Source organism: Crocodylus siamensis, chromosome 14 (genome assembly GCF_052110815.1).
Source record: "Crocodylus siamensis isolate JL-2025a chromosome 14, ASM5211081v1, whole genome shotgun sequence".
Lineage (NCBI taxonomy): Eukaryota > Metazoa > Chordata > Crocodylia > Crocodylidae > Crocodylus > Crocodylus siamensis.
This window is the reverse complement of record NC_143408.1, coordinates 4,637,804-4,665,640: the sequence shown is the minus strand read 5'-3', so window position 1 is coordinate 4,665,640 and position 27,837 is coordinate 4,637,804. Positions and strand designations below refer to the sequence as shown.

Sequence of the window (27,837 nt, the reverse complement as noted above, 5' to 3'; positions counted from 1 at the left end):
AGTCGGGTCTCTCCAGGTGCCCGGGGGGGGCTTTAATAGAAGGCAGGGGAGTTTTACTGGGCTTTCTTTGCGGGCGGGGGCTTTGACTAGAAAGAAGGGCAGATTTAGTAGGATCCCCTTGCTGGGGGGAGGGGAGGGGAGCTTTCCGGGGGGTTTCTAAACAGAGGGGAGCTTTGCTGGGGCGGGGGCTTTGACTAGAAAGAAGGGGAGCTTTGCTGGGGTACCCTTGCTGGGTGGGGGGAGTTAGCAGAAAGCTGGGCTCGCTTTGCTGGGGGGCTCTCGGGAGACAGAAGCGGAGCTTCCCGGGGGGGGGGGCGTTGTGCAGCCCCGGAAAGCGAGGAACAAAGCCCCGAGCGGAGCCGGACCCCCGCGGGCCGGACGGGCTGTGCGCCCCGCCCCTTTCCCCAGTTCCCGCCACCAGCGGCCAATCAGGACGGGCCCGCCCCGCGCCGGGCTTTTCCGCGCCAAACTCCAAAGCCGGCGGGTTGGCGGGTGCCGGGGACGTGTCGGCTCGGCTCCCGGCGCCTCGTGGGCTCTGCCGCCCATCCGCCCGCGCTTCGCCCCCGGGACTCGCCCGAGGTGAGTGCGCCGCTCCGGCGGGAGGTGCCCCGGGGGCTCGGGCCGCGCGGGAGCGGCTGTCGGGGGAGGCGGAGCGGCCGCAGCCCCGAGCGGTCTGCCCCCGGGACGCCCGGCCCGCGCGCCGCTTTGCAGGCGCCGGCGGGGCTGTGATGGGGAGGAGGGGGCGCGGGGGCCCGAGCCGGCGGAGCGCCCCCCGGGACGGCGGGGGAACGCTTCCCGGGCCGGGGGAGAGGTTTGGCGCGTCCGCCCCGCGCGGCCCACCGCAGCTCTTCCCCCGCGCGGCGGGGCCGGGGAGTCGCCGCCTCCGACGTGACAAAGGTGGCGGGCGGTCGGGGGCCCCGTCTGCTCCCGCCGCATCTGCGGGTCGGAGCCCGCGGGGGGAGAGGGGAATGCAAACGGGGATGGGCCCTCTTGCATCGCCGTATCTCCCCTTCCAGGGGCTCCGGCCGGGTCCGGACCCTCCCGCTGCCCCGCCGGGGTGCTTCGCCTCCAGCAGGCAACGAGCCCTGGTTTGCTTGGCGAGGCTTGCGCGCGCAGCAAGTGTGTGCGCGTCTGTAACATACACGGATATCTATATGGGTGTGTGTGAATGTGTAACGCAGGTATGTATGGGATACACACACCACGTATTAGCGGGTGCATGCATAGATAACAGCTTCTTCCAGCCGCCCCGCGCCTGCCCCTTTAAAAGCCTCGCAAGCTTTCCGCCCCCCCCATTAATTTGCATAACCACGCGAGACTGCTGGGGGCGGCCTCCGCGAGACCGAGGAGAGCGTTTCAATTGTGGCGCGAGAAGCACTTGGCGCGCGCCGCCGGGCCGCGAGGAGGCGAAGGGAGCCGTTGCAACCTAACCGGCTCAAGGGGGCGGGTGCAAGGGAAGCTCTTCGCTAGCCGGAGCCAATCGGTGTCGAGACCGGCTGGCTCGTGAGCCAATGAGAAGGGAGAACAAAGCTAGCGGGTCGGCCGGCCGGTGTGAGAAGGGAAAGTTAGGTTGAGAGGTCTCCTTGAGTCGGGGGCTGGCGCGTCGCCGCCGCCGGCCCGGGCCCGACGCGAGGCCGAGGCGGAGGTGGGCGCGGAGCGGCGGGGCGGGTGGGCCTTGCCTCACTTCACCTGGTAGCCCGGTCAGTGACCCCCTCCATCCCCCTCCCCTTTCTGGCAGAACCGCCGCCATGTGGATCCAGGTGCGCACCATGGATGGGAAGGAGACCCGCCGCGTGGACTCGCTCTCCAAGCTCACCAAGGTGGAGGAGCTGCGGCTGCGGATACATGAGGTGTTCGGTGTGGAGCCCGACCGCCAACGGCTCTTCTACCGCGGCAAGCAGGTACTGGCCTTCCCTGGGGGGGACTCTGCCCCCAGCTGGGGCTGGTCGTGCACATCTGCCTGGCAGGGCTGCACGACCCGCGTCGTGGAGCGTGGCAGGGCCTCATCCTGTGGCCGCCCCCCGCCGGGCGCTTTTTTTCTTTCTTCGGCATGGCTGGAGCTGGCGACGGCCTGGCGCGGGGGGCAGACTCTTTTTGTTTCTTGCCCTCCGGTTTTTGGGAATCAAAGCATGTGGCACTGGGCACCGACAGCGAAGCCTTTCTCGCCCCTTTTTTAAAAAGACGACGGGGTGAATGTAAAGTTACCAGCCCTAGTGCCAGGGTTTTTAACTGAGTGCAGTACAGTGATTCCAGCGAGAGCTGCCTTGTCAACTGGAGTCAGTTTGGTTTTGAAACTTTGGATTATGCTGCCATCTAGCGATTTATTTATTTTCCTAAACAGTACTTTGCACTCCGGACGTGCCACGTGGGTTGGTGTCTAGTTATATTTGCTAGGGAACTTAGGTGTGCGTTTCTCTGCGAATATCCCTGTTTTGCCCATTGCTGATGCAAACTGTACTTGTTTTGTTTCAATATTAGTTCAAATTCATAGTCACTGCAGCCGTCTCAGTCATGAGGTGTAGCTGTAGTCTGCTCTGCACGGTCAGACAAGAGGCTGCTGCTCTGTTGCTGCTTTGGTGTGCCCCTAAACTTAATTTTCAGCTAGTTTTTAAGTAGATAATCATGATGGTTCTGTGTCGTTTTGATTGTATAGGGCAGGTATTGTATATTTAATAAGCGTAAGTAAGTAGTTGCATTTCATTAGTGGCTTGGCCACTCAAGGCAATGAATTACTGCTTTAACAACTGAATATACGCTTCAAGAGGGGAGGAAGAGATTTGCAAGTTCTCTTCTACTTGTCCAGTTGTATTTGGGAAGCTTTACTATGTTCTGGGTGCGTCTACACGAGGTGCTTAATGCACGTTGGACTAATTCAGTGCACGGTAAACATCATACAAAAAGTGTTCATCTGTGCTAATGTGCAGCCCCGCCACCTACAGCGCATTAATGAATGCACAGACATGTCTGCCCCGAGCGCCCCTTTCAGCTGTAGTTTCACTTGGTTGTGGTATATACATCACATCCTAAATCATTTACTGTTTCTGTGTTCTGTGATATGGCTACTATGTTTCGTTCCACAAGTAGGCACATTTCTGTGACGGGATACAATGACTTGTAATTGTATTCAAAACATATGGTACAAGAGAGAAACTGCTAAAGTATAAGGAAAATGGTTTAAACAAAATTTGTCAATAGTTTCAATCTCAGGTAAACTTATGATGATTAAATGCGTTTTGGTGGGGGCTTAGTGATTTGGCATAATTGTATGTTTTGTCTGGTTTGCCTTAAAGCCCTATATCAAGGTTGGACAACCTGCACCACGTGTGCTGTGAGTGGCATGGACAGTCTCTGTGTTTGGCGCATAGCAGAGTGGGGAGGGGGCACGTAGTATGGAGACTGGGCAGGGGAAGGGGTTTGGAGTGGCCTTCAGGAGGATGTAGGGCTAATTTGTGACATGCCTGCTCAGAAAGTTGGGCCCCCCCACTGCCGTATACCATTATCCAAAAAGTTTGTTTGCTAATAGCAAGTCTGAAGTTAGCCTAGCAAGCATGGGGGGGCACCAATACAACCGTCTGTCTTTTAAAATTTGTTTAAAAGATCTTCACAACTGCAAGGATTAAAATCACAGTTTGATTTTTAGCTGAGAGTTGATCTCCCCAAGTCTGCAGGCAGGCATATCCATTGCCTTTGGTGCTTTTTTAAGTTTTGATTTAATATTGGAGAATTTCAGTTAACCAGTCCTCTGTGTAGTAGTAAAAATGGCAGTGGTATAGAGAGAGAGCTGGAAGAGTGGCAAGACCACCACTGCAAGATAGATGTTTTGTCAGCTAATTTTTTTTTTTAAACTTTTGGAATCGTCTGATGCCTAAATATCAGCACTTGTTTTTATACTGATATAGCATTTTGGGTCTTTGTTCACAGTAAGGGAGATTTGCTTTTATTTAAAACAAACAAACCAAAAATGTAGACCAACTAAAAAGGAAGTTACTGTGTTTGCAAAACCACATGGTATCTATGAAAATTTGGGTTTTACTAGGGTGTGTGTGATCTAACGGACTGTTAAGCTTAGTAATAAAAGTTTTTCAAGCCATGGAAGTTTTACAGCTTTGAAGGGTTATAAAGATCTTGATTTGCAGGAAGCAGTCTATCTCCATAAAACTTGAGATAATAGCAGCTCCCCATGATTTTAAAGTAGCTCTGCTAAGTCAAAATTTGGCTTTGTACTGAACTTTAACTTACAGAGTGTATAAAATCTTAACTGACTCAGTAATAATATATTCCTGACACTGCAGGATATTACAAATGTGTGACAAGACTTCCTTCCACAAGTTTTATAACTTCATAACTGAATTTGTATTAAAAATTGGCTTTAAAACACATTGTTCATATATTAGGCATTGCATTGTTAAGCTGTGCAGTAAAGCTTTTTACTGGTTTCAGTTTGGATAAGTTCTTAGAGTTTGAAGAACATAGAAGAAATACCATTTAGTTTAATTGCAAATTTGCTGCATGCATTTTTTGTGAATTATGTATCCAGGGATTATGTTGGTTTTGGTGGCTAGTGTTTGATTGTAAGAATTTATAAAGAAGTTGCAAAAGGCATAGCTTCCCTCACAGAGAAATTGAATACAGGCTTTTGTCTTTTCTGCTACAGTCTCTATTTCCCATAATGCTAGTTCTTAAATTCTCAGAATATATACAAGAGAATGGTCTAAGTCAGTGGAGGCCAGCCTGTTTGGCAGGCATGCTAGAAATTAAGCCCCACGTGCTCCTAGAGTGCTTCTCAATTCTCTTCCCCTGCGCAGTCTACTGTTCTGCTCTCTGTTCCCTGTCCAAGCTGTCACTTTGGTGCCTTCCTCTTCTTTGATCTGCTGTGTGCTGCAGACCCAGGCAGCCTGTGCCACTTCTGGCATGTGTGTTTTTTGCAAGAAAAAAGCCTGGAACAACCTCTCTGTAGCATTCATCAACCTACAAAAGGCAGGAATGGCATCTACAAGATCCTGTTGAAAATTGGCTGTCCACAAAAGGTGCACTCTCTATTCAAGGAGTTCCATGAGAAAATGAAGGCAATCATCAAGTCTGAAAATTGGAAACAATCCATCTGGCATATTAATCGAATCAAGGATGGACGGCAGCTTATTCAACATCAGACTATTTCTGTGCAAAAAGCATGTCACCTAGTTCACTATTTAAGATCTGCTCTTTGCAGATGCTGCTGCGTTCATCTCTAACTCACCTGTTGAATTGCAGATCATGACGAACATCTTCTCTGATGCCATGCCAAACTTGATGCATGCAAGTAGTATATCCAGAAAACAGTTGTCATGCATGTCACAGGGCACCAACATCTCGCCCTAAATCTATGTTAATGAAGCTCTGGACAATGTAGATGACTTCTGCTGTTTTGGCTCAACACTTACCAGCTCTGATCAGATAGTGCGCTTAATACAAAACTTGATAAAGTTTCTGTCATCTTTAGCAAACTTGCCTCACGTGTCTGGAACAACAAGCTGCTAACCCTGAACACACAGGTGCCTGTCTATCAGGCTTGTCCCCAATACCATCCTTTATGACTGTGAAACCTGGGTCATGTACTCCAAGCAGGAGCAGAGATTGAACAGTTTCTACCTTTGCTGTCTCAAAAGAATCCTTGGAATCACTTGGGACCAACAGAGCACTGACAACAAGATCCTTGAGAGAACTGGCTTATAGTTTATGCAGAGTATGCTGGATGCTTGCAGGCTTTGCTGGCTGGGACACGTGGAGCGCTGCTGAAAGCTGTGGTCAACCCAAGAATCCCCTACAATGCAGAGGAAGGCCAAAGCTCCAATACAGTGGGAAGTTGTCGAGAAATTCAGCATTCCCACTGACAACTGGGAGAACCTTGCCCACAACCACTCAGTTAGAATCATAGAAAATGGGGGTTGGAAGAGACCTCAGGAGGTCTCATCCAGTCCAACCCCCTGCTCATACAGAACCAGCTCCAACTAGATTGTCCCAGCCAAGGCTTTGTCTAGCTGGATTTTGAAAACCTCCACCACTTCCCTGGGTAACCTGTTCCAGTGCTTCACCACCCTCCTAGCGAGAGAGTCCTTCCTAATATCTAACATAAATTTCCCTTGCTGCAACTTGAGACTGTTGCTCCTTGTTCTGTCATCTGCTACCGCTGAGAGTAGTCTACCTCTGCTCTTTCCACCCCCACTTCAAGTAGTTGAAGACTGCTGCTAAGTCTCCTCTTCTCTAGACTAAATAAACTCAGTTCCCTCAGTCTTTCCTCCATAAGTCATGTCCCCTAACTCCTGAACCATTTTTGTTGCCCTCTGCTGGGCTCACTCCAATCTTTCCACATCCTTTCTGTAGTGGGGGACCCAAAACTGAGCACAGCACCCAGATGTGGCCTCACCAGTGCTGAATAGAGGGGAATAATCATTTCCCTTGACCTGCTTGCAACACACCTACCAATGCAGCCCGGTTAGCCTTGGCAACAAGGGCACACTGCTGGCTCATATTCAGCTTATTGTCCACTGTCCCGCCCCCCCCCCAGGTCCTTTTCTGCATAGCTGCTGCCCAGCCAGTCAGCCCCCAGCCTGTGCTGGTGCATGGGATTGTTCCATCCTAAGTGCAGGACTTTGCACTTGTCCTTGTGTTTGGAGAAGCCAGATCAAAGCTGGTGTAGTCACTGCAAAGCCCAGGCTGAGGCCTGCAGGTGGGCCAGGAAACAGTGTGTGCTTCAACCTCCATCTGATGAGTGGACATGTAGTCATTGTGGGAAGGTTTGCAGCTCACATATTCGGCTCTTCTCCCACACCACTGCCAAGCACCATTGACTGACTGACTGACTGACTGACTGTCACGTCTCCCTTCCTCCTGTTAAGATGTTGGACGGCCATGGAAGGTCCCAGGTGGCCCTGCTTTAAGTGCAGTACTGAGTTATTGGGGTCTTGTTAGGAGAATTAAGAGGCTATTTTTTTTTTTTTTGCTTAACTAAAATCATATATATAAAGCTGAAATGAGAGTATGCATAGACTGTAAGGTTGTCTGCATTCTTGGTCTGTAATGCGTTCTCCTTTAGAAGGCATTTAAGGGATGAGGAATGTTTCGGAAGGTGTTTGCCGCAAACTTGCTTGTCATTCAGTCTTTAAATAATGTGAGAAGGGCCTTTTAAGTGTTTTTAATTTTTTAAACTATGCTAAGGACAGTTCCATATTACTTTGGGACTTGTTTTTATAAATTCAGGGCAACTTTTGCTTAGAAACAAACTACTGGATATGAGGTGGGATTGGTCCATTAGGTTCTTTCTAGTGCTTTTGCTACAGTAGGGAGATTAAGAGTATGTCTGTGCTGTGACCAAGAGGCATTATGGCTGCACCTGCAGGCATACCCCAGCTAGCTTTTGGGCTTGCCTAGGTGAGTAGTAGTTGCACTTTCCAAAAAGTATAGAAGTGTGGTTTCAGGGATGCATACCTCCAGCAGCTATTTGTTCTTCTCTTGCTGAAGTCCAGCCCTGCTTTGGATAAAAACAGCAATGCAGATTACTGAGGAAGGTATTGTACAGTATTCTCTTGTGAAATACTGTTCAGGAGAAACTTTGTTTAAAAGAGAATTCTTTTTGGTCTAATGATGTGTGGGGTCAGATCAAAGCAGAGAAAATTGCTTGATTTATTTATAATAAGACTCAGGGCAGCCCACAGACGAGAGCAGAATTCCTTCTAAAATGAGTGAAGGAGAGAGCAAAATAGGAAAAACAAAACAAAAGAACTTGAAAGCTCTTAATATATTAAACTATGGATGGAGCATTCCCTTTCAAACAGTGTCCTTTCTTAGCTTTGCTTGTTAAATGCCCACTGAGCTATTTAGCTGAGGAGTCTTGCAGAGCTCCTTGAAGTTGTCCAGGTTTGGTCTTTGGTGGCCTTCAACAAGGAGGCAGTTCCAGAGGTCGGGGCAATTACAGAACAGTCTCCCAAGTGTCTCTGCCAAGCAAACCTGACTCATTGACGATACTTGTGAGAAGTTGCTTTTGGCTGACGTGGGGCCTGTCACAGGGCATAAGGGGAAGACAGGCCCTTAGGTACATAGAGCAGAGGCCTTAAGTACATGGAACCCAGCACCTTGAATCATGCCCATTTTTGACTAGAGCACTGAGTTGTGTTCCTGATGGCCCATTCCTGTAAGGCAGTCTGCTGCCTTCAGTACCAGCTGCACTTTCCTGATGGTTATCCACAGTAGCCCCAATAATTTAACTCAACCCTTGGAAAACAAGCTTGATGAAATAGTTCTTGGACTAGGGCCTTGTACGCAAATAGCCAGACTCCATCTAGGTTTAATACATTACCCAATGAGTAAATGTAGTCAATTTTATAATGTTAGGGAGGTTTCGGGAAAGTCTGGTTCTTGGTTGTCATCACTTCTAGACCAGAGGAGTGCGGGGGGGGGAGGCTTGCTGTTTTCTCCCTCCTCCATCTTCTTGCGTTCATTTCTGCATGTTCCATTACTGAATGTAACGAGTATTTACCTTCTTGCAGAGCTGAATGTTAATAAACAGTCCAAAGTTTCCATACACACAGGTAATTACCTGCCTGTTAACTGGAAAGGCTTAGCAGCAGTGGAGGACAAGAATATTTTCAAAGATGAAGTTCCCCAAGATGATCTTTATTTAACAAATATAACTCTTAAAACAATGTCCCAGATATTTCTTGGAGGGTTTTGGAAATGGTAAAATAACTGTTGTCTTCATCCCCACAGTTATATTGTTGATGCTTGGATGAGTGGCATTTTTACTGTATGCTACAAAGAGACTAGGAGATCTGTTTCAGAAAACATCTTGGAGCCTTATGTTGTATTTTATTGTGGCTGTGGTGAGCACAGAAATGCATCTCGAATAAATTCTAGCACCCTGAAATTGAAGAGATGAAATACAAATAACTTTTTCTTTCTTACCAAAACAAAAAGCATGCTTGAAGGGCAGTACTAGTCTAGGATTGTTGTAAATCAAATGGAATGTGTTCTGGTATGAAAAGGAAGAGAGTACAGCACAGCAATACTTCAGAGAGCAAAGTTAATCCTGGTCCAGAGAGAGTGTGGGTGTTTAGGGATGAGATTTCCGGAAGTTAATGTTTTGTCTGAGTCCTTCAGGTTTGTAATGTTCTTGATTCTCAGTGCAAAATTTGTACTGTGGGGGGGATCATTATCAATAATAAGTACTGTCATACTTATATCTGCAATTGATATTGCTACTTTTGGGCAGGTTGTATGATGCTTAAGTCTCCAGAAACTGCTTCAGTTGTTGGTTCTTTGCATTCCCTACTGCTCTGCTTTTGGCTGTTCTTTATGATGGTCCCTGTTGTTTTAATCCTGCTGGTCAGCTCCTATCTAGCAACTTTGGTAGTATCATGCACTGGTGCTAAATCAAACCTTTCAGTTGATTCTTATGAATTTGAGTTGAATGACTCTTCATATCCGAGCAGGAAATGACTTGATCTTATTTCTCCTGTCAGATTTCTACTGGAAGTTCTTTGGCATTTGATGTCGTAAATCCAAATTGAATTAGCTTAATTCTTGTGAAGTGCAGACATTTGTGGTTAACTTAATTTTCCATGGATAGAGAATAAAGCTCTGAAGATAAATTTTTTGGTGGCTTTGGCTGGGTGGGACGATGACTTCCTGTATAATTTCTGTTGCTTAGATCTTAAATATGTAGCAAAGCTTGTCTGAACTTCTAAACTTGCTGAAGCTTCAAGTATTTTACTGCCAGGTTTAATGTACTACTCCTTCCTTCTGAAGTTCTTGAAGGGTGCTTATAAGAGGTCAATCTGGATATCTGTACTTGTATTATTATTTGGACAAGCTGGAATTCTGCCATTTTGCCATAGTTCTGTTCCAAAAAGTTTTAAAAGTACTTTAATTCAAGGTAAAACTAGGACTTGTTGAGTAATTCTCAAATAGCTGAGTGTCTTTAAGTTGTGAAGAATCCATTCTGATCTCTTTATTTTTTTTATTTCATTTTTTTTAAATGGAGAGAAAAAAAGTAGACAAGTTATTCACTACTCTTCTCCAAGCCAAGTAAAGACTTTCTTGACAATAATGTGAAGGACACAGGATACATACAATATTTTATTTTTATACTGTACCTTGTTATATCTAGAATAATGTGTTGTGTTGTATAAAACTAGATTTGTTCCAGTGTTACTAATGATCAATGCCTGGAGCATGTACACAGTGATTCAGTTAGACCTGGCTTGTAATGAGGAGTCCTCTTTTTAAAATATCAGTTATAGAGTTGAGATGCTTTTTTTGTTATGGAGTTTTAACAGAATATGGTGAGAAATCTTTGCAGGGAAAGCTGGGGTAAGTGATTTTTTGTTTTTTTGTTTTTTTAAATGAAAGTTGTGTACTTGTTCCATACTTGGTATGTCCACGTAAAGTTTGGTAGCCATTCTACTGCTGTTTCATAAAATAGTGGCATGAGTGGTATAGCCATTCTGCCACAATACAGATCTTCTGGTGTTTTAGTACATGGATCCTGCTAAATATCTATAAATGTGTCAAGTTCTACAAATTACTTCATTCTTATTAGAACTGTGGTGCATTCTCTTGGCATATATGTACATTGTATAATCAAAATCTAGATTTGAGTTGGCATTAAAATGCTAATTTTTATGTTCACAAACTGCATAGTTATTTTTTTTTTTTAATTTCCTTGTAGATGGAAGATGGTCACTCCCTGTTTGACTATAGTGTTGGACTGAATGATATTGTTCAACTACTAGTAAGACAAAGCCCAGCTGTGCTACCAGCTGTTAACAAAGAAAAAGACTCCGAACTCTCAGATACAGACTCTGGCTGTGGATCAGGCCAAAGTGAGTCTGATAAGAATTCCAACAATGGAGAAGGAGCAGTGGAGCTTGAGGGACAACCCAGTACAGCAGCACAAGCTAACTGGACTGATGCAGTATTTGGCCTCTATAAGGTAAGTGTAGTCCATCCAGTACATTGTATAGAACAGAACAATAAAACCAGTCTTGCAAAAAAACTCTGATTGCTTAGAATTAGGCCTGAGAGCAGAAACTGGTTTTCTTACCCCTTGAGAATTTTTAGATTTTTTTCTGGAAAACTTGCCCTCTTTGGAATTGGGGCACAAAGTAAAAATCTCTAAATACTTATGTGAACTGCTTAAGTGAAATTTGTTCTGAACATGTTGAAATGGGACTCCTAAATAATTTTGAAACTTTAAAATATATTTTTTAGAGTCAAATTTGTCAAAACCAACACTCTTTCTTTCCTGACCACCTTGACACTGTAAACAGTTGCTTGTTAATGACGTTATAGTGGAATGTTTTTGATCTGGTATTTTTTTCCCGACAACTTCGAAACTCTGTCCTTAATTGTTGTTTGCTAACAGTAGATATAAAATGCCAAAACTCTGCCCAGTATTTAAGAGAAAAATAAATGATAGACATTTTTTCTACCTCTTAGAGCTCATAATCCTACAATGTAGATCAGTGGTTCTCAACCTTTGGACTTGAGGCACCCTTGTGACTTGGGTGCCACCCAATTTAAAAAATTAATTTATACATCACAGTGCTTACCATCTTGCAGAGAGACTGCACAGTGGAGGCAGGGGTGGGGGATTGGCCAGGCAGGGACCAGCTTGAGCCTGTCCTTATCTGTTCACCTCCCACCTTGGGGTAACTTTCAAAAGATCTGGCAGCACCCCTGTGTGCCACGGCACCCTCCTTGAGAAACTGATCTAGAGAGTTTTTAGGTTGCCCTGTATGACCAGGAGGAAAGTGTGTAAATTGTGGGGGTTTTTTTAATCTAGTTACTTTTTAAAACTGGACCTTGTTGAGGGAGCTTAAACTGAAAACTAATTTGAATGTTCAAGTTTAACTTGAAAATTCATTTTGGTAAGTTTGTTTTTTCTTACTTTTATTAAGGTGAACGACTTAGTAGATGGTCGAGATATGAACATGGGAGCATGGTTTGAAGCCCAAATTGTAAATGTGACCGGGAAGAAGAAGACCTCAGAAGAATCGAATGACAGTTATACAGAGTCTAAACTGCAATCATCAGTTCCTGAAGAAGATATTATATATCATGTGAAATATGAAGAGTGAGTTGCTACTTCTTGCCTAACGACAATTATTGAAAGGAGCTGATGTTGACATTCAAATAACCTGAGAGAATTCTCCCAAGTTGGTTCTGCTGGTAGAAAAACATACCCAGAGCTGTGTGTACAGAAATTTGAATGCTGAGGCCCTGAAGAGTGGAGAGTTTGCAGTACTGACACTGTGCAGATGGGGGTAGGGAGAAGGGAGGGGGGTGGCAGCAGTGGCATGTGCACATGTCTGTCTGTTTTGCAGGCTCCCTTAGTGTGCCTGGAGACAAGTGACAGCAGTGCAAAGGGCCCATGGTCAGCCTGTTTCCTTGCAGCACAATGTGGAGAATGTGAAAGGGGCATGCTGTGCTCCTGTTGAAACAGTAGAGTCCAGTGAGTGATATGCTGTCTCCCAGGGTGGGGTGGGGAGGGGAGTGGAGGAAAATGCTGGTGGACTGTGTTCTCTTCTGAGATGTCACAGCATGTATAGACATTCACTGTCTCAGGCGAAACTCTCCAGGGAATGATTTAACCCTAGTTATTTTCCCCAGGTTATTCTTCTGGAGCAGTCATTTTTACTCTGGGAGAAAAAGCCTAAACATCTGTACACTCAGAATTTCTCCTGAGAGCAGTGACTCTCCCAGGAGAAACAATATCTGCACAAGGTCCCTGATAGAGAGTTTGGCAACATGGATCCATAGTAATAATTTAACACTCCCTTACTGTCACAGTAACTTCATTACTAGACTGTACATTGAAAAGACTATTTTAGTTTTACAAGACTAAATAAATGGTCAAAGTATAAAATGGGATGTGACATTGTTTGCCATGCCCTGTTTGACAGCAGATAAACTTGAGGGGGTGGGGAAGGAGGTTTCGTTTTTGGTAACAAATATTATGCTGGCATAAACTGTTTAAAATGTGTAAACTTTTAAAAAAGAAGTGATGATTCAATGTAATATCTGATGTTGTCGCAATGTAGCACTAATTATTTACACTTTTTCCAAAAAAAGCTACCCAGAGAATGGAGTTGTACAACTGAGTTCAAAAGATGTACGTGCACGAGCACGGACTATTTTGAAGTGGCACCAAGTAGAAGTTGGGCAGGTGGTGATGGTCAACTATAATCCTGATGAACCAAAAGAGAGAGGTTTTTGGTATGATGCAGAGATATTGCGAAAACGGGAAACCAAAATGAGCAAGGAGATATATGCAAAGATACTACTTGGGTAAGTAATCCTAAACCTAAGTCGATGGAAACGTGGGGTAAAATCACAAAAACTAAATGTTTCATATTCTGTTCGCAGTTATCACCCCCCCCCCCAAGTTAGACTTTGGTTAAAAGGGTGTGTTTCAAGTAACATTAGTAGTAGGATAAGAAAGTTTCTCTTTATTTTTAACTGCTAAAAATGAAATGGTATCTAAAAGATCAACTTCATTTGTATTACATTTTTTTTTCTGCTTTGCTTGGACAATGCATAGTAGACAAGTGGTATTTTATTCTTTTTCCCTTGCTTTTAAGCTTTTCTTTCAACAACTCCTTGAGTGTGACTGTATACACAGATGTTTGGATGATACAAGTCTGTGCCTTTTGTAAAAGACAAAAAAAAATTAAGAAACCACGTGCTATGCATAGGAGGTGTACATTTAGTTTTGTTTATGACTTGTCCAAATGCAAGTACAGGTACTCCTCAACGTCGTCCTGGTTTAACATTGTTTCGTTATTATGTTGCTGATATATTGGAGAACATACCAGTTTAAAGTTTTGCAATGTTTGATTATAACGTTTGGCCGCTGCTTGCTAGTACATAACTACTGTGATGTAATTGGATTTGCTTAACATAGTTTTGCTTAGTCACATTTTTCAAGAACGTAACTATGACGTTAAAGTGAGGAGTAGCTGTACTACTTCCCTTTGAAGGATCTTGTAGACGCATCATGGTATTTTTTTTTTTTAGCATAGAAATATGCAATTATTCAGCTTCACAGAAGTTTAGGGCTTGAAGGGACCTCGTGAGATCATCAGGTCCAACCTCCCTGGTCTAAGCAGGAAAGACTGCTGGGGTCAATTTTTAAATGTATGTATCTAAATACGTGAGCTAAATTATGAAACTGCAGCTATGAGTAGAAAGACATGGGTCTAAGTCAGAGCTGTCAAACTTGTGAGTGGTTGGTGGTCACATATCCCCTTGGCCGTGTGCAGGCCACGCATTGTTCTGCATCACCCTCCCTGTCATGTGATGTGGTAGGAGCGGCGCCTGGACTGGGTATCTGTGGTATAGGTAAATGTGCATTTATTATCTTTACTGACTGACTTAAAACTTGTTTAGATCAGCCCCAAGTCCATGACAGCGTAAAGCTTTTAAACAGTTCTGACTCGAAAAAGCCTTGCAACTTGCTCCCCTTTTTGGTCTTTTCCACAAAATACCCTTGTTACAGACTCTTTCAGAAGCTCAAAAACTCTTGACTGAGATGAGGCTCAGTCTGTTAACCCAAATGGAAACAAATGTGATGCTAAAGCTCTTCAGAGATGTGGAGCAAGTTTTGTTTTTTTGTTCCCATTTGGCAATAACTCATTCAATTATAATCAAGGTTAGCAATCTTAGAGGATATCTTGATGTAACTAACAAACTTTGGAATCATGGGTCCAAATTCTGTAAAGATGAGCTTTGCTTTTCTTCATTCTGTGAGAGGCTTCATTTTGAAAGCAAACCTTTAGAAAGAGTTATGAAATCATAATTTATTTGGGGCACAAGCTGTCTCTGTTCTTCATTTTGTAAAACACTTTGCAAAGTTTCTCTTTGTCTGTAACTGGGATCTTTGCTGTACTGAATGACAAAGTACTGTGTGTGGGTGTGTAGAGGGCAGAACATGGGGGAGAGGGGCTAGGAGTGTTGGAACTTTACTCATTGTTGGGAGGAGAATGTGTAAGGGCTGGGGATGGGGGGAGGGAGACCTAGCAGCAGCTGGGCAGTGAGGTTTAAAGTAGAAACTTGATTTGAAGCTGGACTATAGAGAGGCTTGCTGGGCAGACGAGATGGTAGATGTATAGGACAGATCCTCGAGGAGGGAATTGGAAGAGATGACAATTGGGTATAGGCAGACACTGGTGTCTGGGAAGTTAGGCAACTTTAAACAGTGAGGTTTTTTGTTTTACACAATAGATCTAACATCATTTAAAGTACATCATTGGTTAGAGATTCCATCTCTTTTTTTTAAGAGTAAGCACTTTTATTGTCATGTTAAGGAAAGAAACCATAGTTGGCATTTAAATGGTAATTGAGCTTCTAAGTTCTTTTTTTCTTTTTCCATTAACAATCTGAGAAGCTCCTTCATGAAGACTGTCTACACACACTTGTTTTAGAGGGCAGTACCAGTGGTATAGCAATGCAAAAGCAGTGTGTAGCCTAGCCTGTAGTACTGTACCTTCTGTCTGGATTTAGACTGTTATCCTGATGGTTACACATGCCTGTTTATCATGTTGGCTAATGCATAGTAAAATCCCAGTGTAGATCAGCAGTTGGCTTTATTACATGCTAGACTAGCTAGCATGTTGTAAAGCTGTGATGTATAGTAAAGATGGAGATTTAGTTGGTAAAATACTAAATGATATAGTAGAATTCTGTTGACAAAATGACACAGACCAAGGGTAACTCAGATTCCTGAAGAAACCATTTGAATCTGCAGATTTTTTTTGTTTTTGTTTTAATGAAAAGTTAGTATGCTTCTGGCCTTTGCAAAAAGTACCTTTTTTACTTTTATAATACTGCTGTTATGCTATAATTATAACAAACTGTCCTTCCTGAATTAGCAGTCACTATAGCACAGTTATTGGAATCCACACGGTCCCCATTTTGATGAAGAAAAAATTGTCACATTGCATGAAGCTTATTTAATTCTGGCATGGTTCTTGTCATATAATTGCCATGTTGGCTATTACAAATCTATTAATTGGTCACTCTGTTATCAAGAATGCTTCAGAGGTTAGTTGTGATAGTGTGTGTATCTGCTGCAGTATGAGCTATGCTTTATGCTTGAAAAACCTAACTAAAGACTGATTTTTGTTGACTTAAATTTCTCTCCATAGGGATGCTGGTGATTCCTTGAATGACTGCAGAATTACTTTTGTGGATGAAATTTATAAGATAGAAGAACCTGGAAGCGCTAGTCCAGTTAGTGCCAGCCCGTTAAAAAGTGAGTAAATTGCTGAGACCTTAAGTTTTATACTTGCTCCTTTGCTTTTGGTGGTATTCACATAATTATTTTGGGGTAATCAAGTAACAGTGGTTTTAAATGTTTGCAATTGAGACTTTTTGTCCAATTTTTAATGTAATTTACTCTTTTTCTGGGGTCTGACACTGAAATAGATCATGGTTCTTGTGTCTACAGGACAGAGTGGACCGGTGTGTAAATATTGTAAAGACAACCCAAACAAGACCTGCAGAATGTGTGCCTGTTACGTGTGTGGAGGCAAACAGGATCCTGACAAACAGCTAATGTGTGATGAGTGTGACATGGCCTTCCACATCTACTGCCTCAACCCTCCTCTCAGTAGCATACCAGATGAAGAGGATTGGTAAGTCATGAAAATGGTTTAGTAATATGAGTTAAGCTGTAAATGATGAGAAGAGTGTACAGCTTTCCCTATATACAAAGTTGGAATGAGTCCCTACAGGCATGGGTTTTAAATCAGTGCTATTGAACGCAAGTGCAAGATTAAAATCCGTTCAAACCTGCCTTTTTATTGACTTGGCTCTAATTTCTCATCCAATTAAACAAAAAATCAATACAAATCAGTCATAAATATATACTTTAAGGCTGTGGCCTTTAATATTGATTTAAAAACTACACCTGTAGGGGCATTTATCCAACTCATGTGGACAGAAGCTAAGTGTAAAAGCAAAACTAGCCTCCATCAAAACGGAGGTTGTAATCTCAAGAAGCAATTCTGTGATTTTGTATTTAATGCGAGTAAAACTCTACTGGTCTTATCAAGCTATACCTTTTCTAAATTAGGATGGATTTCTTAAATTTTGGATCACTTGTTGTGAGACCTGATACGGCTTTTCCTGAAAGCTAGGCTTCTTTCTTGAGCATAAATTCAAAATATTTTTCAAAGAAACAAAGGATATTGTTTCTGAATGTCCATAAACATGGGGTTTATTTGGCCAGATTACTTCTAAATAGACCCATTACTTGCATGGAGATTCCATGAACAGGTGCAGATTTGCCAAGGAGAGATTGACTAGCAAGCAGTATACAGTTCAGTTGGATAAAGTATTCATTCTGATGTTACTCTAACTCCTAAAAGCTTTCTGACGGTCTCCTCCTTGACTAGATTTTCAAGAGTAACTAGGGGTAATGGGTTCCTCAGTTGACTGTTTAAGAGAACTTACAACACTCAGGAGAATTAAGCCTCTTAAAGGCATCTTGGCATGGGCATGCAAAATCACTTAATGAGTGTTTTCCTTCTCTGCATGCTGCGTTGTCATGGAGATGATGTCTATGTGCTAGTTTAGTACTACATAAAGGTAACTTATCTGATGAATTCTGTTATCACTGTGATTACTGTAACTGCAAGAACAACTTGTAGACTTTGGGACGGTGTGTGGGGAACATAATTTAGTACTTTTCAGGATGGTAACTAGTAAACCTTTTGTACTAGTAAAGACTAAAGCTCCCTCTAGGCAGTACCCATAGTTAGAATGGTGCCAGCTAATAGAATATTACAGAGCCTCTTTTGCTCAGCATGAACTGGGTTTTTGAGAAGCATACCAGTTTAAAGCATGTTGTGGGCTAGCATTTTTTCATCTTTTCTACATGCTTCATTCTGACATTCTAGAGTACAGTTGGGTTTTTTACCAGTTCTGTCTATGGTGGTCAGAAAATTATGCAAGCACACTGTCTTAAAAGTTTTAACTAGTATGCAGTTGTAAATCCCAAATACTGTGGTTTTTATTCACTTCAAATAATAAATTTCTCAAATGTGCTATTTTATAATCTACCAGCTTACTCTAAAGAAGAGAACTTTTTAACTACAGATTGCTCTTGCAAGCTAATTTTCATTGATTGGTAACTTTAGGTATTGCCCTGAATGTCGCAATGATGCAAGTGAAGTGGTTTTAGCAGGAGAAAAGTTAAAAGAAAGTAAAAAAAAGGCAAAAATGGCATCAGCTAATTCGTCCTCACGCAGAGACTGGGGCAAGGTGAGTGTGAAACTTTTTTTTTTCTGCCTTGAAGTATTGTGGCCCTTGTACTATTTTAGCTCACCTGGCTTTCTGTTTGAAACAGGGTATGGCATGTGTGGGTCGCACAAGGGAATGCACCATTGTCCCCTCTAACCACTATGGACCAATTCCTGGTGTACCAGTGGGCACCATGTGGAAGTTCAGAGTTCAGGTATGAAGCAGTAGCTTGGAGTGAATGAGCCTCCAGAGGCGAAAATAGATTTAATGCAAGTCTTGCATGAGCAGTATGCACTGGCAACTGCAGCCAGTCCAGCATATGTGCTAATGCACATGAACTGGAAAAAAGAAAGACCACTATAACTTGAATAATAACGTATTAACAATGAGGGATTCCGTGTGTCTTTTTATGCAGTATTATGCTTTAGAAAGATATGAAAGCTTTTTAAAGAATTTGAACAGGCAGAAAAACTTTAAGTTGTTAAAAACGTCAGTGTTCTTTTATATAGAGGTCTCCCTTAGGGGCCTTGTAACACGCTCAGTGCTGGAGCAGCAAGGTTGCCTGTCCTGGATGATTCCTGGACCTGACCCATGTTGCCCTTTCTGCCCCCTTGGGGTCCCACCCTTTTGTTTTTTCTGCCACACTTTGTTAAAATTTGACCAGGAGGCTGTCCCTAGAGGGCAAAAAGAGGGCTTTGGGAGGTAGGCCCCCCTCTGGGCTGAGGCCTACTTAGGCTCACAGGCCCTAGGTTTGCACCCCCAGTCCTTGTCTGGTACCGCAGTTCTCCAACAAACAGCAGCCCTCCTTCTGAAGTGCTTGGCCTTTGCCCCCACACAGCCTGTTAGGTCCCTGGCTTGAGAAGGGCTCTCTCTATGCAGAGTTCCCCTGCAGCACCCCTGTGGCCTCCAATCTATTTCTTCCAGCCACACCTGGTCCTTTAGTATTGGAACAAAAAAACATGAGCTTCAGCTTCAAAGAAAAGTCTCCCCACCCAGGTTTAATCGCACACCATGGTAGAACTGCCACACTGGCTCACAACAACTTATCTTTCATTGTCCAGTGATGCTGGGGCTTCTTTCCCATTCCCTTGCAGCCTAGAGTCCTTTCTCCTCTGGCAGCCCATCTTTCTGCAGCTTGAAAATCTTAACTCCTATCCTTGCCTTACCCCCAGCCCAGCCACCTCCCGGCCATGTGATTGGCCCTTTCACCTCTTTTCTCTAGGGCCAGGTGTAGCTAATTGCCTGCTTAGCTTCCTGACCCTTGGTTCTTCACCTAAATCAAGTTGGTGTAGTAAAGGACAGGGGTTCCCTGTTACTGACATAAGTATGTGAAATAGAGACTTTTGCATTCTGCTAGAAAATGGGGAGAAGTGGGCACTGAATTATACCTGAATGTTTCCATTTAATTGTTTGGTATTAGCTTTCTAAATAGTGGGGATAAAAACCATCTCCCCATCTCAAGCATATAACTGTAGTATCTGTAATGTACTAAACTACTAGATTTCTCATCAAACCAGTGAGTGATTATCCAAAAGAAAGCACATTTTTGAAATCTGGTTAAAGCACAAGTCTACTATTTTTCTCTTGGCATATTGCTCTGAAGAGCATTTCTCCAGCTTCTCTTTCTTCAATCTGAAGTTGGGATCAACTTTAATATTTTTCTTATTTGGGCCAATGCTCCTTTTTGCCTTCTATAGTGTTTATGCTTGTTCTGCACTAGTATAAATGGCTATGTAAACATTTTAAGGCAACGTTGTTGAGTCTTTTATGTATGTTTCTGTGTGTTCTGTTAGTGAGAAACTATTTTCAAAGCCTAATTCTAACGTGTAATGGTATATATGATATCTAGGTGAAGATAAATAGCAGGAACCAGATGCAGGCATTTGTTTTAAAAAAATAGAGATTATGCCAAGAGATGTATTCCTGCTGTGCACCCTTCCTCCCCCTTGACCCCCATCCCTGCGGACCATATTAGTAAATCGGTTCTGCATCATGAATGTCTTCATTATTTAGTTAAATTTTTGACGCTTCTAATGGTCTGTTATGAGCAGCTGCCCATTTAAACTATCATTCTCCTGTAGGTGAGCGAATCTGGTGTTCACAGGCCTCATGTAGCAGGCATACATGGCAGGAGCAATGACGGTGCTTATTCCCTGGTTCTGGCAGGCGGCTATGAAGATGATATAGTAAGAGAATCTTGGAATTGTTTTCTGGTAGCTCTCTATACAAAACTTTTTAAGCATACTGAATACAGCTGGTGTCTCTTTAAAAATCTTGGGTTTATTTATCTAATCCTCTACATCCTGCATTATACCTTTCATCTGAAGAACATGGTTCCAGAATAGACAGGGAAAACTAGGCAAAACAACAGCTCGAGGTGGACCCAGAGAAGTGTCCTCTGGTAGTGCCATTAAGAGGGACAGGGCCAAAGTAAATAATCTTGACATCTGTACATCTAGCTTCTGCTAGGAAGCTCTAGCTATGTTTTTTAGGCATCTCTTTCCTCCTTCCAAAGAATGCTCTGAGAACTTCTTGTGTTACTTCTGTATCTCCCTGTGCCCAATTCTCAGCACAGAACTGGGAACCACAGCTGAATCGCTACTACGGAATCAAACCTGCTTTTGTTTAGCATTAGTTCTCATTTTCCTTATGTTCTAGTACCGTATTGCCAATGTTTGTGAAATAGATAGCTAAAAATGTAAAACACATCTGGTTTGTCCAGTTTCATAAGCTTTAAGTTTTTGTGTTGCCAAGTTGTACTGCAACATAGGTGCTGAAGAAAGGGAACTTTTTCATTGTCCCTTTTAATGGCATTGCCAGAGAACACTTCTCTGGGTCCAGCTGGAGCTGTTCTTTTGCCTACCTCTCCCTGTCTAACCTGGAACTATGTTCTTCAGAATGTACTTTTTGTCAGGGATTTTTTTTTTTTTTGTAAAAGTGTTGTGATGCTTACTGGAGCATAGCGGTCTGTGAACTGGTAATGTACACCAGCTTGCCTTATAGCTCTGTTTGTACTAGCTACAATAGTTGAAGGGGCCATGGGGCAACTATGAATCTGGCAAAGCTGCACATCCAAACTTCTTGTCTCAGAATCCTATATTACAGCTCTCTGTTTTATAATTTGAGTGCGACTAAACCATTTGATATCGTATCATTTCAGGACCATGGCAATTCCTTCACTTACACAGGGAGCGGAGGTCGTGATCTTTCTGGGAACAAGCGTACAGCAGGGCAGTCTTGTGATCAAAAACTTACCAACATGAACAGGTTGGAAGCATTCAAACCAACTCTCATGAAGCTTTCTACATGGTGTCTGGCAGGCTGAAAAACTCTCTTATGTTAATGCTGTCACAGAAAACTAACAAGTGGAAAAACTTTCAAAGGAGCTTTGCTTTGTATGGTTGATTATAGATCAATATGCAGTGGGAAAATTCCCAGTAACATACTGTATTTTCTGGCATACCACATGCTGCCAAAAAAGACACGCTCCTTGTTTTTGGAAGGCAGAATAAAGAAAAGAATTTTCTACAATTATGGCTATGTATAGCAGGGAGAGGGCCACATTTTCATCTTGCTCACTCTCCCTTTCCTGCTCAAGCAAAAACTATGATTTTAACCCTTTCACAGGCTAAAACTAGCTGCTCCTGGAGATTGGAACTTCCTAGACAGATCAAGGGTTTTGAAAAGCGCAACAGCAGTCGGCAGGGCTGTATTTTGACAACAAAATTGCTGAATAAAGGAGAGCTTGGTTAGTGGAACATAAGATAATTAAAAAGGGTAGAGGGTTGTTAACCCCTGTGGGGCAAAGAGGATTAGCAGGAATTGGGTAGAATCTGTTGAGCCATTAAGTCAGTTGACTCTCTCTTAGCACTGTCTGAATAAAATGCCGCTGCTGCTGTGGGGCAGTTGGTTTTAAGCTTTGGGTAGAGCAGGAATCAAAGTGAGGCACCATTGCAGCTTCCCTGGATCTGCCCCTCCTGGACTCTGCCCTTCCTTCCATGCAGCTGCTTGGAGGGAAGAGAAGAAAAAGCAGCAGCAGCCATCGTATAGTTTCCATGCTTCTATTCTGGGTAGAAAAGACCAGACATGCACCCCAATTTTGGAAGGCTTATTTTTAGAAAAAAATGTATGTAGCAGGCACATAAATATAGTACTGTAAATGGAGCAGTTGTAAATGGGATTAGACTTTATTTTGCAACCTGCATGAACAGAGGGATGAATTTTGAGCAGAGGCTTTCATATTCTGGCCTGTGGCCCATTTGTCATCTATGCAGCATTTGCTACTAAATTGTAGAGGTGGTTGGTCATCTGGGAGTGTCTTCTCCACCTCATTTTTAATCTCATGAAATCCTTTTTTAATATTTCTCCTCCAGAAAGTTTAGTATCCCTGTTGCCAGAAGGATGTTACATAGTTGGGAATTGCAGGAGATTACCATTTTTACTTATCTTGCAGGCCATCCAGATAATCCTTTTGGTGGTCTCCATGTTAAAATATGGTCCATGCTAAAGTAAACTTTTTAAGGGTCTACATGATCATGTTTTCTATACATGGGTAACTTTCCTGAAAGCCACTGTTTCTCACTTTTGTCTCTGATCAAGAGTTAAGCAAATTTTTAATAATATGACATCTTGCACACCTGTTTCTTCCTGGGATTTTGAAAGAAACCTTTTTAACTGATCTTTTTGATAAAGGATAAAACTTAAGGCTTTCAAACTCCAGCATAAAGACTAAGCAGGTGATGTCAAGCTGCCCTGGAAGCAGTAATTGGGTCTACAGTAGTACTGGCTGGACCCATGGTGCCATATCTCTCCTCTTCACAGATCCCCAGTGGGTTTGCTAGTGCTACCATCAGTGCATCAAACATTTGATGTATTGTTACCATGCTTCACATTCATATCTTTTTGTATCTTTATCATGCTTTAATTTATATTTAATTCTGAATATCCCCCCCATGGGTTATAATATTAATTTAATTTATTTTTACAGAGCTCTAGCTCTGAATTGCAGTGCCCCTATCAATGATAAAGATGGAGCAGAGGCCAAGGATTGGAGAGCTGGGAAGCCAGTCAGGGTGGTGAGAAGTGTAAAGGGAGGCAAACACAGCAAATATGCCCCAGTAGAGGGAAACCGATATGATGGAATTTACAAGGTAAGGAGATGTTCCTAACTTGGACTGAATTGGAAAAGAGTGGTTTTGTTTTGTAGCTGACTAGAAATTTCCATATCTTCTGAAGGCCTTACATCTGGCTGTTGTTTTTTTTCCTTTTAGGTTGTGAAATATTGGCCTGAGACAGGAAAATCTGGTTTTTTAGTGTGGCGTTATCTACTCAGGAGAGATGATGAGGAGCCTGCCCCTTGGACTAAGGAAGGGAAGGACAGGATGAAAAAGCTTGGTCTAACAATGCAGGTACACTGTCCTATTGAAAAAGTGTTACTGGGCATTGAGCTAGGAGGATTATAGGTCTAAGGAAGGGACAGAGGGAGATCTTGGCAAACATCTCTGGATATTATTCTGCTTTGTCTGAAGAAGAGACGTATGAATTAACATGATGTAATCCCATAAGTGAGGGATTACTCGTATATAACTATACCTTCAGTACTGGTGACTGCTTGTTACCAGCCTGTTAACATAGCTGAAAGCTAAATGTAGTTTAATAGAATACATTTCCTACTCGTCCCAATATGCAAGGAAAAATTTTTTATCGGATTTTGTGTCAAATTGGGGGTAGGGACAGAAGTTCAAAATGTGAATGGCATTCTAAGTGTACATAATTTAACTTTTTTTAACGGAATGCATGACATCCTATCAGTGACTTGTATATTGGCACCTGGTTATGTGTTAATGCATTTTTTCCTTTAGTATCCTGAAGGGTATTTGGAAGCTGTTGCGAACAAAGAAAAGGAGAAAGAAAATAAAAGCGGCGATGAGTTTGAGACCCCAACAGGAAAGGGAAAGAGGAAAAGGAAATCAACAGGTTGGTGTAGGAGGCAAGTGGATGTGGCAAATTTATACAGTTTTTTTCAGTGGTATACGCAGTTCAGCATTTTTTCTCTCTAAAAAGGTTCACATGTTCTTTCAGGGGGTGAAGTAGAACCCATTGCTTCTCCTAAAGGGACCCCAAAGAAGACTAAAGTTGAGCCATACAAGCTGACATCTCAGCAAAAGGCTCTTATTAAAAATGATGAAGCCAATGAAAAACTGTGGAATGAAGTACTAGAAGCTCTCAAAGATGGACCGGTATGTCAGACGCTTCTTACCTGGGAACTGTAATAGAAGTAACTACTTGGCTGTCTCCAAATGTAGGCCGCTTGGCCTGACTGCTTTAAAAGCGGGGGTAGCCTATAAGCAGGAGTGTCCGACATTAGCCTGCAGTGCTGTGACATCTGCCTCATGGGGGCTCCTAGAAGTGCTGGAAATTCACAGAAAGGGCTGAAATCCAGGCTGTGGAGCCTGTTGGATGAATGGCAGTGGTGGGGGAGTGCACAACAGCTACACTAACACCAATGGTTTCCTGACGCTGATGCTGCTTCGTCTGCAGTGTGGATCCGGCCCCAGCCCTGACCTATAGGAATGTAGCATTCCTTTTGGGTCAGGAAGGCTGAAAAAGTGGCTATCCGTTCCGAATGCTGTAGCCACAATTGCTGTGCAATGCATTAAATTGTTGTCTTCCTCTGCTCTTTTAAGTTCTTCAGATGAAGAACAGCTTCCAAAAACAAATTCAGTCCGAGTCCAGTGGTGTCTTCCTGCCCAAATGTCTGCAGCATGATTTTTTATTAGTAATGGTGATCACAATGTCATGTTGTGAGGTGGTTGTTGGGTTTCTTCCTGAATTCTGTAAACTAGGAAGTCTTATGGATAGCTTCAGTCACTTGAATCGTGCTGCATATTTGGAAAGCAGTAGCAATGCAGTGACAATTTTCTTCCATTTCAGAAATTCCTGAATAAAGTGGAAGAAGCTTTTCTATGTATTTGCTGCCAGGAGGTGGTATTTCGACCAGTCACAACAGTGTGCCAACACAACGTCTGCAAGGTGAGTAGTTGGGATGCCCGTTCTTAAGTTGTAGTTGTTCTCCCAGTAGGCTTCAAGGTTGCACCATGGGCTGCCACTTGTTTAGCTGTTTACCTTGACTTGCCACTGCCTTGCTTTCTCTCCAGGTCAAGTTCAAGTAATTAAGGAGTGCCGTTGTACTCTCTTGCCACCATCTGCTAAAGAGAGCAAAAGATTCAGAATCATCACCCTAGTTGAATAAGCTTATAACACTGTAGATAGTAAAGTGGTCTGTGTGGCAATTATGAGTAAAGCTATGATTTCTTCTTTCCGTCAGAAATTGGGGGTTGCTGTTAGCAGCCATGGAGGAATTCTTACTGAATTTAAATAATACATAGCTTTATATTGAAACATGTCTGTCTAAATGTCTTTTGTAGAAGAAGACATGAAATTTATTGCCAGGTGCAAAAGCTTCCATTGTTTCACTGCTTCAATTGCCTGTTCCCTAGCTGTCAACAAGTGCATAGCTGGGGAGCACCTCTGCTTATAGTCTGGGAAGTAACCTAAATTCTTCAGTTACATCTTTTTTTTTTTTTTTTCCTGTCTCCTCTCCCAGGATTGTTTGGACCGATCTTTCAAAGCAGATGTGTATAGTTGTCCAGCTTGTCGCTATGATCTTGGCAAAAACTATACTATGCAAGTGAATGAAACACTGCAGACCCTCCTAACTCAGCTCTTTCCTGGCTACGGCAATGGACGGTGATTCTGTAAAGCACTTCTATTTTTCTTTGTTCAGACTTGTTAATGGGTTTTCAATGGGCTTAATTTAAATATGTAGTCCCCCATACCCTTTCCCTAAAAGTAAAGTCTTCCTTGTTATAAAATCTACAGACTTTGAGGGATCTGCTTTTGTATGTTTGTGGGTTTTATTTTTCTTCAGTTTTTTTTTTTAATGTTAGACTGAGTTCAGGTTTTTTCTGAAACCTGCTGTTCATCAACAGAACTTTTTTTTTTTTTTTTCCTGGAATATTACAACATGCTTCCGGTAAGGCTGCTAATGAGCATGAAAGTTCTCAAAGTTCCTTTTCTCCCCCCCCCCCCCCTTTTTTTAATTCTGAAAATGGCTTGGTTGCTAGAACAATCTTTTGAAGTCTATGGATTTGGCCATAAATGCCTACCTTTTCTTGGCAGTATTTTGATGCTCAACTTTTCTGAGATGGTTCCTGGCTTATGACCTGTTACCCAGGTTGTGAACGTCTTGGATTTTTTTTTTTTCAACCTAGTTTTCTTACACGTTTATCAAATTATTAAAAGCCATTCCCAATCAATTTTGTGTACAAAAAGCCGTTTTTTGCATTTAGCCACGTAGTTGGGGCAATACGAAGTACTACCTCAGTTGGACTTGTCTCTATTAGAGAACTATTTGTTCAGCCAGGTGCTGTCTTCTATCCAGAATGCCATTGTGGAATACAGTAAAGCCATTCTTAAGTGCCTTTGGTCCTTTTTTTGAAAGACTGGGCTCTCTGAATCGCCATTTTTCTTTCTCTTTTTCCTTTCTTTTTTTTAAGCACTGAAATGTTTAAACTGCCATCTGCATTTTATTTTGGGGTTAAAATATAACACTGTAGCTGTATCTCTTTAGCATGGAACTGCAAACTTTCAGGTTTTTTCCTAATGCTAGGTGTGTTATGGTAACGTGGATTTTACTTTTGTTTCATTGCATTCTTGTCTGGAAACGGAGAACAACATTGAACTTTTATGAACTGTTTTGTGTGTTATTCCCTCTTTCTGCTCCCCCCCCTTTTTTTATTGTATGAGACCAGAAAGGCTTACTTTCCAGCTCCTCCTCTTCCCTAACAGTACCAAAGTTTGCAGTTTAATACCTCAAGATGACAGGGACGTTTTAATCACACTTTTACTGCAGACAGACGGGAACAAATGTACTTGTATTTTTTTTTTTTTAACTCTCACCCTTTTTAAAAATTATAATGTTAATATTTTAGGGGCAGAAAAAACTTTTATAGGCTTTTTCGCTGAATTTGTCAATTTTTTTGTACAATGTCCAAGTCAAAGTTCTCAAAATAAATATCTGTTCAGATTAAAGTGTTTGCCTTTCTCTTCACATTTCTTCTAAATCGTGGGGTTGAAACCCTGCATAAGACGGATTAATTTTAATCTAAACTGACATTTTTCTAAGCAGCCTTTTGAAAATGCCACCCCTGTGTTTTAGAAATGAAATTCAAGAATAAATGTAAAAAACCAGCTTGAATTTAAAACAAAACTTTAAACATTTCTGTTTTAAAGGGAATAAGGAAATGGATTTTTCAGAGATATTTATTGTTGCTCCATTATACACTGCCCCGTAAGATTTTAGAGATGGGGGGGGAAAAATCACAGGAGAAGTAGAAGACAATAAAATTAAGATGTTCATTGTGTCAACTGTTGTATGTAATTATGAAATATTTCTTTATGAACAAATATTTGTAAGTATAAATATGTACTGAAAAACTAAATCATATCTTGATACAGACTGGTATTCAAAATACTTATTAAAGCTGACCTTCTCAC

General features: G+C 42.5%; 1 protein-coding gene across 3 annotated transcripts; it reads left to right on the top strand.

The window, feature by feature from the left end:
• The first annotated feature begins 419 nt into the window (after positions 1 to 419).
• UHRF1 (ubiquitin like with PHD and ring finger domains 1) lies at positions 420 to 27,837 on the top strand. Of its 3 annotated transcripts, none has more exons than XM_090027219.1 (17): positions 420 to 579; positions 1,739 to 1,901; positions 10,703 to 10,966; positions 11,934 to 12,109; positions 13,108 to 13,323; positions 16,182 to 16,288; positions 16,484 to 16,670; positions 18,177 to 18,300; positions 18,386 to 18,493; positions 20,361 to 20,465; positions 21,440 to 21,546; positions 23,267 to 23,429; positions 23,550 to 23,687; positions 24,141 to 24,255; positions 24,361 to 24,518; positions 25,213 to 25,311; positions 25,886 to 27,837. In XM_090027219.1, the coding sequence occupies exons 2-17, from the start codon at positions 1,749 to 1,751 to the stop codon at positions 26,030 to 26,032; spliced, it is 2,367 nt and encodes a 788-aa protein (XP_089883345.1). In that variant the 5' UTR covers positions 420 to 579; positions 1,739 to 1,748; the 3' UTR covers positions 26,033 to 27,837. The 3 variants fall into 3 exon arrangements, with proteins under 3 accessions (XP_089883345.1, XP_089883343.1, XP_089883342.1); XM_090027217.1 differs by lacking the exon at positions 420 to 579 and adding an exon at positions 1,043 to 1,181; XM_090027216.1 differs by lacking the exon at positions 420 to 579 and adding an exon at positions 1,379 to 1,645.